Source organism: Ochlerotatus camptorhynchus, unplaced genomic scaffold, assembly GCF_037179485.1.
Source record: "Ochlerotatus camptorhynchus isolate MF236.1 unplaced genomic scaffold, CSIRO-AGI_Acam_v1.1 ptg000204l, whole genome shotgun sequence".
NCBI lineage: Eukaryota > Metazoa > Arthropoda > Insecta > Diptera > Culicidae > Ochlerotatus > Ochlerotatus camptorhynchus.
In genome coordinates, this window is record NW_027040694.1 from 1,993,333 (window position 1) to 2,008,038 (window position 14,706).

Below are 14,706 nucleotides of genomic sequence, written 5' to 3' on the forward strand. Positions count from 1 at the left end.
AGGAAATGGGAACGATAATGGAAACGATTGTCGGCAATGGGAGCGAATGCATGAGGGCACAGATTAAGCTCGATTCGGTGGAGATTGGAATTGGTAGCTACCAATGTGCTGGTTTTCCTTTTTTTTATCACTGGAAAATTACGGAAATGGAACTTGATGCAGCTAGAACAATTCTAGAAAGAGCTGGAATTAGGGCGTAACAGCTTTTGTAAACAATGAACTCTTGATGATTTCTAGGAATTAACGTAAATCTACATCATTATCGGGTAGTAGACGACTTTCCCTACCCGATGGTTATGTTGCGTGGACGTGCCTTGAATTCCTAGAAATGATCGAGACCAGCCATTGTTTACAAAAGCTGTTACGCCTTTATACCAGCTCTATCTAGAATTGTCAATTAAGGGATAAATAGTTTGAATTTGAAGATGGCAAAAACAGTTCCGGTAATATTGGGCCCTGTCCGAAATGATTTATATAATATAATAATCAAAACGTTGAAAAATTGATCAGTTGTACGGGCAAGTTCACGAAACATATAGTGGTAGGCGGGGCAAGATTGCAACCGGACAAGATGAGCACCCTTCAAGTTTACATCAGAAATCTTATATTTTTGAAAACTGTACATAGGTACACACTTAGAAATTTTTACAGAAATCTGTAAAATTTTACCGAAATCTCAACAGCTGAACGTTTACAGTTTTCCTGTAATTATCTACAGATATCTGTGCAAAATTCACAGATATTTGTGAAAAATTACAGGAAATCTGCGAAACTGTGCTGGTAACTTGTTTTAGTAAAGCTTAGGAGTAAAATCCTTTAAAACTCAATAAATATTATATAAAACAATTTTTGCTATGGGTGCTCATCTTGCCACGGGGTGTCTGAAACCGGTATTAGAAAGTTACTTTTTTGTTTCATTAAAAAAATCCAAAACATCATACTTTGATCTGTATAGGCACTAGAACAGAATGCGTAGGAACTAGAACAGACATGAAAGATCCAGGGAAGACAACGATAGACTGTATTAATTGCTATTATTTTATACAAAAATGAAGTCAACCTTAGGGTGGCCATCTTGCCCCGTCTACCCCTACACGAAAAACAAATGGTATTCCAGGCAGTTCCAGGACAAATAGCAAAATTATAAATTATTTTTGACACGACCTTCTCCGATCTGCATGAAACTTTAAATAGTTTTTGGTTATGGGCAATCATTTTGGATCGCCTATTTTTTTTTTCAAAGTGGCGTCTTTGAGATTTTTAAACAAATTTTAGCACGAAAACATCACTTTTATTGAATTGACTTTTAAGACAAAATTGTAAAGTATTGCTGGAAAAATATACATAGTAATTGATCGTGCACGGGCGGGATCCCTACACACTAAGATTTTTTTTACAGGTGTCAGTATTTTTTTACTGGGATTTTTAATTGCTGAAAAAGTCGGTAAAAATTCAAATGACCGTTATCCGTATGGAATCAATGTAATCCACCAATTTTATTTTCTATCATTAAATGGGGTTAACAGAACTAAGTATGTATAGGTTCAGAACAAATTTTCATTAATAAAATTTCCACAAATTTTTAAACTTTTACCGAACAGTTCCGCAATTCAAAAACTCGGTAAAACCGTACTGACTCGATTAGTGTGTACGTTACGAAATAAATAAAACACACAGTTTGCTTGACCGTCTTACCATGGCGGAGGTATTCGAAATACTATATTGTTTTCTACATTTCTTTGTAAAAAAAAAAAAAAAAAAAGAATGTAGTATCTCGAATACCTCCGCCATGGCAGGACGGTCAAGCAAATTGTGTGTTTTATTTATTTCGTAACGTAGGGATTCCGCCCGTGTGCGATCAATTACTATGTATATTTGTCAATTTGTCAAGATATCAAAGTTTCTGGTCGTTTCTAGATGTAACACTATCGCTCCGAGAGTGTCCGGCCATTAAGGTGAATGGTCATTAAGTCGAATGGAAAAAAATAACCGCACAATTGCCATAACATAAAATACAAATACAACCAAATCTATTGCCAACAATCGATCTTGTTGCACATATATTGTACATTTTTTTAGATGTACAATATCAATCAATCGGACTACGATTTTTGGTTTTTTTTTGGGAATAGAACACATTTCATACATACCCTGAAATTTGCAAGATTCAGGTTTGGCAAGCAATCAAAATGAAATGTTTTAAAGTATTTCTCCTTCTTTAAATCATGAGCAGCTCTTGCGAGTTTTACTGGTTATGTGATTTTTGGTATATATATATATCGAAGTGTGCTGTGGCCGCTTTTAGACGCGTCTGTTTTCGGTCGCTGAACTTGTCGGTTCTTACTTCGGCGCTGGTCGCGTGTTGATTCGTGAGGAGCTGATGCTGCGTCTTACAGACTGTGTACTGGCAAATTGAAGCCGTGGTGGCGCGAGTGATTGGTGATGGAAAGTGATCGCAGTCCGTTTTTCCTCTGCTGAGCAACAGCATATCAATGGGAGCGCTTCGAAATTAATTAACTTTCATTCCATTATATTAAACATTAGGCGAAATGGATGGGGAGAGTGAAATGCCAACTCCCTGTCTTTAACATTTCGTGAATAGAGGGCGCGGTTTTCTCCCCACTCATTGGGGCATCCTCCTGTTGAATGGCCAGTTTTTTTTACCAGTTGTATTATCCTGTTATTGGGAGGAGATCCTCATTTATCCCGTGCATGCACATTAGAGTGTTTCAGCGTTATATGGAAAAAAGTCAAAGTCTGGAATTTCAAACGCTACCCTCTGGAATGGTAGTTTTGTGGGTCAGAAACACCCTGCCAAAATTTGAAGTGATTTGGTTCACGGGAACCCCTCGCTCAAACGGCTTGAAGTTTGTATGGGGAAAATCGACAAAATGTATGGGGGAGCGAGCCACTTTCACATTCGTGGCTCTAGGTGGCGCTGTAGTGGGTAGATTTTCTTCGTGTACAAAATGTAGCACCTTTGGAGTATTGGGAACATCTTGGCTCAAGACCGGATGTGAATCCGAGCTACCCCCGAAAAGTTATTAGCATTTCAAACGAACACCACCTGCTTTACTTCTGGGGAGGGCCTAACGCGCTTGTGCAGTTTTTATTTTTACGAACAGGTATACGAATAGCAATGTTTGCAGAGGTATAACTTTTTTGTTTAACCGTGAAATTGGTTGAAATTTTCACAGTGAGTAGAAAAATGTTCGAAATTATGGTCTACTAAAAATTGGAACAGATTGGCCAAGTGGTTCCGGTTTTATTCCGGGTTTCCGAGAGGCCATCGGGGAGAGAAAAGGTACCAGTCGTCTACAACAAGGTGGTGCTGAAAATCCACAGCAACAGGCATCTGTGGGTAGTGTTGATTAATATTTTAACAAAATCAACCCATAACCTGGTTCTAAATACTGAGCGTTCACCGGAAGGCCTTCCGATGACCCGGATCAACCTTAATCTGGATTATTATGCATTTTTGATCAAAGTAGGCCTTGATTATTCTCTGCAACTATATGAAATGTAGTAAATTAATGATTTTAGATATATAAGCGTTTCAATGGCTCCAAGTGGTCACCAGATGATCCGCCGGAAGATCCGAAACATCCGTAAAATTTAGTGCTACATAAATTCGATCAAAGTAGGCCTTGATTTTTCTCTGCAACAATGAGAAATGTTGTAAAATGGTGATTTTTGATATGTTAGCTGTTCAATGGCTCCAAGTTATCACCAGATGGTCCGCTGGTAGATACGGAACATCCGTAAAATTGATTGCTGTGTAAATGTGATCAAAGTAGGCCTTGATTTTCCTCCGCAATTATATGGAATACAGTAAAATGGTGATTTCTGAAATATTAGCTGGTCATTGGCTCCAAATGGTCACCAGATGACCCACCGAAAGATCTGAAACATCCGTAAAATTGGTTGCTAAGTAAATTTCATCAAAGTATGCCTTGATTTTTCATTGCAACTGTATATAATGTAGTAAAATTATGATTTTTTATATATTAGCTGTTCACTGGCTCCAAGTGTCCGGAACATCCGTAAAATGTATTGCTGCGTAAATTTGATTAAAGTAGGCCTTGATTTTGCTCTGCAACTACGTGAAATGTAGTAAAATTGTGATTTTTGTTATATTAGCTGTTCAATTGTTCCGAGTGGTCACGACATAACCCGCTGGAAGATCCGGAAAATCTGATAAATTTATTGCTGTGTAAATTTGATCGAAGTAGGCCTTGATTTTACTCTGCAACTATGTGGAGTGTAGTAAAATGGTGATTTTAGATACATTAGCTGTTCAATGTCTCTGAGTACCGTGCGGGACCGAAATCCGTACAGCACCGAAATCCGTACACCCTGTTAAATTTGTTCATTTAAATGCATCATAACAATGTAAATATTATACATGAATACATATTCATGTTCATTCATGCATCAGCTTGATGTTTACTTCAACAATTAAGCAGTATAACATGCAATTAAAATAAGAAAAATAAAAACCTTATCACGTGTCGGGCATTTCTGTCAATCGGTTGCGTTCTTAACGATTTTCTAAGAAAATGTCTCGGATTTACTTCAGTTTGTTAAGCGTATTTAAGTGATTTTTGCAAGTAGTTTCCTGAAGGTCGATCGGAAAGGTAAGTGTTTATCGTTTTATATCTCAATTCTAAGCAATGGATCGTTCATATGGTATTTATTTATCAAAATTAGTACTGTACGGATTTCGATCCATATATAACAGCTGATTCTAAATCCGTACACTTGTGCATCACTAATGACGATTCTACTTTATCCAATGTTTTTCAGCAGATCATGGAAACTAAATACACGCCGGAGGATTTGGAGAAGACTGTGGCAATGATGCGTGCGGAGAAATCTTACCGAGAAGCATCCAGGGATTTTGCCGTTCAATTCACCACCATAAGAGATGCCGTATTGAATCGCTACTCTCTTATTTTATTCGTATTGTAAACGTTATATTATTAATATCTTTTAATGAAGAGCGTCAAGAACCAGCCGAAAAGTAAAACAACGCAGCTCCCCTACAGGATAGCACCAACACGCATATACAAATTAGGGACCAAGCATAAATGACGTAGCATTTGAGGGGGGAGGTGAGGGTTTCAGAATTTGTGACCGGCCATGTATTGGATATAGCCAAATACGCTACGAAGGGGGGGGGGGGAGGAGTATAAAATTGATCAAAAATATGCTACGTCATTTTTGGATGCTCCCTTACAGAGAGCAGACAGAAATGGGCCAGAGAGCATTCCCAGCTACCAGCGAGGAATGACCGGAAATACACATGAAAGTAGTGCGGGCGAAAATTGATAAGGAGAACGCAAAGAAACAAAGAATTGAGGAACGACAAAAGAAAAAGGTTGAGCGAGAGAGGAAGAGGAGGAAGAAAAGGAAGAAGAGCAAAGAAAGTTCCCTAATAAACGAATACCATGAACGAACTTTATCCCGGATGGGTAAACTTTCCCACAAATGGTTTGGATGATACCCCGAACACGTCGTTAAGCTCTCTATTATGGTTATTTTTATTAGGGCATTATAACTTGAAAAGGCAATGGTAACAATGGAGAAGAAGCAGAAGAAAGCTGTGGAAAAGAAGCAATGAAAGATCTGTATTTTTATGAGTATTACTCTCTTGACGTATTAAATTAAATTAAGTTATAGTCGTTATTTTACCAATTTTAATTTTCATGCACAAAACGAAAAACTAATCCTTAATGTCAGTTCATTGTCTTTTTTTGTTGGTTTCTAAGATGGTTGTATTTTTCTTTTACTTATCCGCCATTATAGGTCTACCATCTTAGGAACCGGTTAATTTATCGCTTGATGCCAGTGGGTTGGTGGAGTTCCAAAGTATGGCGCATCTTGCACGTTATCACATGTCAAATTTCAAAAACCTCGAAGTTTTGATCGAAGGAAAACTCCAGTAAGAATATTTAACCCAAAGCACTGGTATAGAATAAAATTTGGAAGAAATTAATCCTTAAACATGATATAAGTTAGCATAAAAATCCAGAACAGTTACCTTCTTAAATAAAAAAGAATTCAGTTACCTCTCCTTTGAATCGATTGGAGCATCAATTAATCTAACGCTGATATCATTAGTTAAAAAAGTTAAAAGTAAAAAAAATGAACTTGAACCTTTGAAGAATGATTCTTATGTAAAATCGTGCACTGAATTCAACAATGTAGTCGAAAAAAATGTCAGTAGGATAGTTTTTGAGATACAGCTAAAAATGAAAATTCACTTTAAACAAGTTTGATTACTATAATACAAATATCTCCGGTTGTAATGAGATTATATCAATTATTTTAACGCTAAATTAGAGGTAAGAAATTTTTTCGTTCGATCAATTGAACATCAATTGTCAGTGAGATTGATGGTATTGTTGTTAGTTAATAGTTTGTTTTTTAAGTTTTCCAAAAAAAACTTGAATTTCTGCTAAGTTTTTAAGCAATGTTAATTAAAATGTTTATGGTGGTTCTACCATTACTCTCACGGAAAAATGGTGTTATAAAGATCGAAATAAAATTTTATCACGTTTAATGTGGAGTTAAAATAATTAATATCACTTCATTCAGCCAGAGATATTTGTGTTTTAGTTTTTTTTAACGTGAGATTTCATTTTTTTAGCTAGGGGAAGGAGGGGCATAGTGAACAGGCGGGGCATAGTGAGCATCCTGTACTTTGGCTCTGGATCTCCAACTGCATGAAACAAATCAACTGGTAGTAGGATCAATATCATTAAGATATTGATCCTACAGCCAACAAATTTGTTCTGAACGGCCGGAAGTCCAAGCTGGAGCACGCGCGATGCTCACTATGCCCCACCTGTTCACTATGCCTCTCTTACCCCTATATCTCGAAAACTATCCTACCGAGATTTTTTTTGACTATATTTTTGGATTCAGCGCACGATTTTACATGGGAAATGACCATCAGCGTACAAAGTTCAAGTATGCTGTAAACTAGTGTATTTAAACGAATAGCTGTTTTGGACTCTTAGCCAAGCAACTACAAAAAAAAAATACTTTATTCAAGATAGCAACGCGTTTTTTTTTTTCATTGATTTGGATCGATTAACATTCATGTACGGATTTCGATTCAAAACTGTACGGATTTTGATTCAATCGTAAAACGCTGTACGGATTTTGATTCAAGATATGTGCAATTTAAATCCTTTTTTCTAATAATTGAAGGTAATTTTAAGACCTGGTGTTTGCAAATATTGGAAAAATAAAGATAAATGTAAAGGAAAAAGATGTGATACAGAGCATAATGTGATAGCATTATTTAGTATTGACCGTTAATGATTCTCTCGTGCTTAGGTGTACGGATTTTGGTCCCGCACGGTAGTCACCTGATGGTCCGTGAGAAGATCCGGAACATCCGTAAAATTGATTTATGTGTAAATTTTATCAAAGCAGGCCTTGCTTGTTCCCTGCAACTAAATGAAATGTAGTAAAATGGTGATTTTTTATATATTCGCTGGTCATTGGCTTCGAGTTATCACCAAGTGGTCCAGAAAATACGGAAAATCCGTAAAATTTATTGCTGCGTAAATTTGATCAAAGTAGGCCTTGTAAAATGTAGTAAAACGATGCTATTGATGTTGCTTCTTACAGTCGTTTGTCAACTGCCTCCTGTCAGGCGTGCGCGAGTACAACATCGGGAGACATTTTCCAAAAATATTAAATGCAATTTCAACCTAGATGGACCAATAACAGTTCACTGGGATGGAAAGCTGTTACCTGATCTGTCTGGTAATCAAATTTAAAGTGTACTTTAAAATTGTAAGGGCGTTGTTATATTCGTATAGTATAGTATATAGATAAATAGCTGTTCGAGCATCATTTAAGAAGATAGATGCCTGAATTATTGGATGATGGTTTATTTTAATTTTATAATAATTTTACTGAAATAAAAGCCATATTTTTAGTAATCATAATAGGACCTTTATCGAATAATCGACTTATATTTTATTAAAATCTGTTCATTACGAAAAAATTTTAAGCGTTTTACTAGAGCTACTCAATCTTCAAACAGACTCTGTCAGTCAATTCCAAAACTATATCGTTGAACTATTTATAGATTCATTCATCATTCATAAACCACCAGTTAATATTTCAGAAATCTATCTATTAAGTGTTTTAAAAAGTTGTCCGTTCTGGTGAATGGGAAATCGTTCAATAGATGCATGTTTAACACTTACGTGCCTAACCTATTTTAAACCAATAACCATCATTGCTTCAGATCTCTATTGGTTCTCATGCAATTTTACAAATTACTTATAATTTTTGTTTGTATAAATATTATTATATAAATTTTAAATTTTATTTTTATTTCAAAATATTTAAACAAGGAGTGGGGTAAGCACCTAACATAGGCACATCCTTTACTCTTTGTTTCAATATTTGAATTTTTAATAAAAATTAAACTCAACCTTCAGCAATTTGAAAAGCGATAAGCAATTTGAAACTTGTTGCATCAAAATTCGCGTCGAGAACTGACGGTAGCAATTCAATTTTTTTTTTGGTCGGAATAGATAAGGAACGTAAGCGTAAATGTTTTACCCACTAATGATTATCTACCCATTAATGAGTAATTTTCTTCAAGATAGCGTGCAGGACACTGGTCCAAAGTGAGAATAACCATTTTTAAATCTGAATGTCGTTGGCTCTATGGAGATTTTGAAAATGGCTATCCCCACTTATCCCAGGTTAAACATGCCCTGGTTTACCTTATATGTTAATTAAATCATATTTTATGAGATACACAATTTTTGATTCCTAATCACAGAGTACTATATTTAAAGATTGGTATCTTTTTTGAATTATTGATATTAGTTTCAAAAAGATCATCAATTTTACTATCTATTGCATTTTAACAGGTAAAACTACTGTAGATCGACTGCCAATACTCATATCTTCAGGCCATGACACACAACTTCTCGGAGTGCCAAAATTAGAGAAAGGCTCTGGAGAAAATCAGGCCAATGAAATTTGTAGTTTGTTAAATAACTGGGAGCTGAGCGGTAGAGTCAATGCGATGGGTTTTGACACCACTGCAGCAAATACTGGATCAATGAAAGAAGCATGCACCCTTATTGAGAAACATTTAGGGAGGGATCTTCTGTGGTTTGCCTGTAGACACCACATCGTGGAGTTATTAATGTCTTTTGCTTGGGACACGCTTTTTCACTCAACAGGTTCTTCATCCACAATGTTCGTCCGATTTCAATCAGCTTGGCCAACTCTCAAGTTAGAGTTTGAAGAAAAAATGACCGATAAAAGTATTATTCATGAGCTCGGAGACGAGAAATACAAGCTCATAGGTTTCATAAGAGATCAACTGGTAAACAGACAAGTTCGTAACGATTACAAGGAGCTATTGAATTTAGCTCTGGCTTTTTAGGTGTTCAATCTATAAAATTCACTCCTTCAGGGGAACATAGCCGTGCACGGTGGATGGCCAAGGCAATCTATTGCCTGAAAATCTGGATGTTAAAGGACCAATTTATTCTAAGTTCCTATGAACAGAAATGTATGCCCGTAATTTGCATGTTTATAATAAGAATTTACATAACTTTGTGGTTCAATGCTCCTCGTTCCTTGTCGGCAGCACGAAATTACCTTACCCTGGCAAAAAAAACTAATTAATTATAGATCTTCGTTCAAAAATAACACCGATAAACATTGCTGCAGCTTCAAAAAAACTCAAAAGGCATTTATGGTACTTGAGTGAAGAGCTTATAGCCATGGCATTTTTTTTATCCAGAGGTAACTATTGAAGAAAAAAAAAATCCATGGTCACTGCTCTCAACATTCAAAAAAGCAATGCGGATCGAAATGTTCGTTGTGAAATATCTTCATCCGAAGTTTAAAAAAATCATGAGTTGTCAGATTTTGTTTCGAAGGACGCTATGATTTTTTTTTTGAAATATCAGGAATTTCTTCATGATTCTTAGAACAAAACCCCAACCAACGGGAAGATTTTATAGATTATAAACGAGGGAAAAATCATGTTGCTTCAATATTGGTCGTGAACGATTGTGCAGAGCGAGGTGTTGCTCTAATAGAAGCATTTTGTGGCAAGATAACAAAAAGTGAAGAACAACTGCAATTTATGTTGAAAGTTGTTGAACAACATCGCCGCACGTTTCCAACAAGTTCACGGACTACATTAAAACAAAGTAAAGATAACATTTATCTTGCACAATAAAAAGCAGTGTTCAACAACAACTAATGGGAGATTTTAGTGTAATATTAATGAGAAAAAAATCATGATGTGGAAATCTACTTTCTGTGGTGCAAGATTAATGTATTTTATACTTTGTTTTAATGTAATACGTATACTTGTTGGAAACATGCAGGGATGTTGTTCAACAACTTTAAATGAAAACTGAAGATGATCTTTATATTTTGTTATCTTACCAAAAAATGCCGTTTTCTTCAATAGATGGTTTTGAATAGAAAAATGCCTTGGCAACAAGTCCTTCTTAAGTACCATTAAGTTTTGATGAGTTTATTTTATACCTGCATTATAAAAAAATATTGGTATTAGTATTAAATAAAGAGCAATAGGCTGAAGTGTTTTTGCAAGACAAAGACCATTCCACGCAAATAAGGAAAAAGTATCCAAGTATTTTGTTGTTAAATGATGTTTAGATTTTGTTTGTTAAATTTTAAACAAATTACCCCGCCGAATTGGAGAACAATTCCACAACGAGTCCTACAAACATTTTCGAAGGTAGAAATATGAATAATTTTGCTGGAAAAAAATGTTCTAATTATAATTTGTCTTGTAGCTCCCATCGGGATGGGTGAATCTGACAGACACCTAGATGCATTCCAGTCAGAAAAAGGCCTTTATATGAGGTAACCAAACCGATTTAATTTAGTTATAGCTGGAAACTAATTGCCATGCTTATACAGGGCAATTTCTTTCGTCGTCACGCATTTCTCTCGGTGAACGGACTACAAATCTGGAGTGACAGAGTCAAAGTAATCATACATGGGAGTATTCGCCATTAAGCAGTGGTAGTGGTTAAGTAGCATTGTCATCATGGGCAGCATCCTTCCCGCAGGCAGAGTAATAATCCGCAGCAGTAGCGTCGAAATACACTGCTCGGGCAGAAACACCATAAAGCTCAAGTAGTGGTAAAGAATCCGTGGACGGAAAACGGCGAAAGTAAACAGTAAGTTCACTATGCTTTCAAGTACTGTGGTCGTAAGAACACGAAGGTTTGAAGCAGCAGCATCAACACAATGCGAGGAACCTACTAAACTGGTGTAGTGTGTAACCAGTATCCTGATTAACTGGTTCAGATTTTATTAGTTAGTAAGTTTTTGAGGTTAAGGCCTAGTTAGGCCCAGGGGGATTGCCACCGTTTATTGGAACCCTAACCGATGAGTTTAGTTTCCGTGGGCGGGCACTCTCTAAAACTCATCGAGCCGGTACCCCATACACCGAACCCTTGGAGTCTTCATTCCTTGAAGGACGACACCCAACAAACCATCCGCGACCCTATGTAGGATGAGCCAAAGAAGCTAAGTCACACACAATAACCACGATTCAGACTACGAAATATCCATCATCTTAGGTATAAGTTTGATCATTTATTCCCTCCTCCTCGTATGTACTAGCGAAGCTCTTACCCTCATTTATGTATTTACCTGAATAAACGTAACCCTAGCAGCACACTTGTCGCAAACGGCAACTCCTATGTGATTTATTCCGGTTACAATCAAGTTGCCTCAACCTTTAGAGACGGAAGTGTATTGCTTGGGAAATTATGCTTAGTGGGACTAATACACATTACAACCTGATTGTAAAACTCAATTTTGTGACTTGTTTTGGACACGGTATCTCTGTTCGAAACATAATTAACAGTCAGAGTACTAAGGATGCAAAGCGCGTGACGATGCTGTGACCAAGCATGGTTCTCAATAGCGGGACAGTCATGTAGTGTTGCAGCATCGTCATGCATTTTGCTCTCATCTGACTGATTAAATAGATAGTACCGTAAGACGGGGTGACATTGAAACTAGGAAGTCACATTGGGCATAAATTGAAAAATGTTTATTCATGCAAATATCTTGAATATACAGAAAATAATGTCTAGCATATGTTTCTTGAGCCTCTGGACACACTCTGACACTTTAGTAGATAACATTAACTAGTTGTTTATTTAATTTGTGCTGTAAAGTAAAGTGTCATAAATAGTAGTAGATTTTTTTAAATGTTCACAGGCAAACAAATGTTTGAACACACTTTTATGAAAATAGACGAAGGCTACAAGCGATCTTAAACCATACATACGAAGTACATTGTGATCATAACCAAGTGTACTCCTAATAGCTACGATAAATACACATATTTTAAGATATGTTAAGATATTTTAATCAATGTGTTGGCCCAATGTCAACCGCCATAAGGTTTTACATTGGTCTATTTTTAATTAATTTTAGTAAAATGAGCTTTCAATTTAAATCAACCATTTCCATGACAGTCGTAAATATATCATTGATGAATATATTCACATGCTTAACATTGTTTTCCTTGCTGAAATGTGAACGTTGTTAGGTAGGGCACGAATTTTTTTGATTTTTTGGGCCAATGTCACCTCCACTTACGGTATCACTGAAACACTTACCAAACAAAATCTTAGACTATCCCATTTAGTTTAAGGGTAGTGTCAAAATGTTCCCCGAAATTACATTTGAACACTACCCTGAAATGAAAGGGGATAACTTAAGGCTTCGGTGGATGTGTGGCTCAGAGATACTGATTTTTTTATTATCCTGAAATATTTTATTTGATGATGAAAATGTGTGTCAACCTATTTGCCAATCGATTTAAATACATGCGATGTTTGTGTGACTTCCACACCTACACACTTGCTAACGACTACGCCGGAGCTGTCCTCATACGAAGCAATTTTTTTTTTAATGATGTTACAATGAACCGCTAATATATAAAAAATCACCATTTTACCACATTCCATATAGTTGCAGAGAAAAAGCAAGGCCTACTTCGTTCAAATTTACACAGAAATCAATATTACGAATGTTCCAGACAGTGATGGAAAAGTTCACGAAAACTCACTATGACTCTCGAATTTTTCCCATGGTGAACTTCGTGAAATATCGCGAACTTTTCCAACACTGGTTCCAGATCTTATGACGGACCATCTGGTGACTACTCAGATTTGCCATTGAACAGCTAGTGTATCTATAATTACCATTTTACTTCATTTCACATAGTTGCAGAGCAAAATCAAGGCCTGCTTTGATCAAATCTACGCAGCAATAAATTTTACGGATTTTTCGTATTTTCTGGACCACACTCATAACTAAACGGTTGTTTTCCTAATTCGACGATGCATCGACCGAAAGAACAATGGGGAGGACCACACAATATAGTTGCTGCCGAGTTAACAGGCGATCGCGTGACACACATCGAAAGTGGCCTGCTTCTGTCGACAGCCGAGCGAACACTGATTTTTAAGTAAATGGGCATTATATATTTTCTTCGATTTCCACATTCCTTGAGATGAAAAAAAAAATCAAATTTTGGCGATTTTGCACCTCTGCAAATTATGTCCGATTGAGCCCAAATTTTGTATGGGGTACTTATAAGGTTCTATAGGGATTGAGGTGCTAAGTTTTAAGGCTCTACTATATAGGGTGTCCCAGAAAGTATAAGCAGACTTTCAACTCGCCACCATTTCTACTCCGTTTATCAGCTGTTCATCGATGTGTGTTGTTGTTTACTTATTGTTCAACAAGTTTGTTGTTGGTTAACTATTCCCAACCTATCAGTAAGGAAGTTGGTGAAAATGGAGGAAGTAAGTATCGGAGCAGTCCAAAACGCCGTCTGGAAGTTTGATGAAGAAGCTACCTTCAAGGATGCATCAAAATCTGGCCGCAAACCTGGACCGGTGGATTGAAAAGTGAACCAGAAGATCAGCAAGCTTTCGCCAATAAGAAGAGTACCTCTGTTCGAGATTTCGCAAAAAAAAAAAACTGAGAACATCGAAGAATTATGTTCAACGTGCTAAGGCAAGAAACGGGCTGAAAACGTTCAAGAAGCAGAAGGAGTCAGAAACAAGCCGTATCTGTCAAACCGAGAGCTCTGAAGCTTTTTGTTACCCTGCTGTGTGAAAAATTGGCATGTTTTATCATGGACGATGAAACATACGTCAAATTTGACATCAAGACGCTTCCGGGAGACCAATACCGTTATGCACCGAACACGCACAGTCTGTTAATGTGGAAATTTTATTTTTAATTAATTAATACGTTTACTTTGCAACATAATGAACATATCTGATGATTCTTAACGATGACATAAAGTCATCATAATTAAATTTTAAAAGGGTCCGGATTTATGGACTAATTGTCCGGATTTCAGTACATTAAATACGGTACTAAACAGTCCGTGATTGTCAGGAAGTTGACGATGCCGATTATTCAATTTTTAGCGAAAAATTTGGTAAGAAGGCCATGGTTTGGCAAGCGATATGTGAGTATGGCAAATAGTCAAAGCCATTTGTTACGAAGGAGACGATGAACACTGAAATTTACGTTCGGGAGTGCTTGAATCAGCTTCTGCGCCCCATGATCCGTCAAAATTTGGTGTCAATACACTACTAAAAACTACAAGGGACAGCCCTATGGGGTTGT

The 14,706-nt window shown here is 36.6% G+C and overlaps 2 protein-coding genes across 2 annotated transcripts in view; one reads left to right on the plus strand and one right to left on the minus strand.

The window, feature by feature from the left end:
- LOC135702992 (synaptogenesis protein syg-2-like) overlaps positions 1 to 14,706 on the minus strand; it is a 320,097-nt gene that overhangs the window by 96,081 nt on the left and 209,310 nt on the right. The window lies entirely within an intron of this gene.
- Positions 6 to 9,433, plus strand: LOC135702986 (uncharacterized). The gene is made up of 3 exons (XM_065224066.1): positions 6 to 93; positions 7,645 to 7,782; positions 8,910 to 9,433. The coding sequence occupies exons 1-3, from the start codon at positions 6 to 8 to the stop codon at positions 9,431 to 9,433; spliced, it is 750 nt and encodes a 249-aa protein (XP_065080138.1).

What these genes read in the sequence shown, in the direction of transcription:
- LOC135702986 (XM_065224066.1), top strand. Translation starts at nt 6, where the DNA reads ATGGGAACGATAATGGAAACGATTGTCGGCAATGGGAGCGAATGCATG. An exon ending in TTCGGTGGAGATTGGAATTG is followed by an intron (nt 94 to 7,644) that starts GTAGCTACCAAT and finishes TGCTTCTTACAG; the next exon opens with TCGTTTGTCAACTGCCTCCT. An exon ending in GCTGTTACCTGATCTGTCTG is followed by an intron (nt 7,783 to 8,909) that starts GTAATCAAATTT and finishes GCATTTTAACAG; the next exon opens with GTAAAACTACTGTAGATCGA.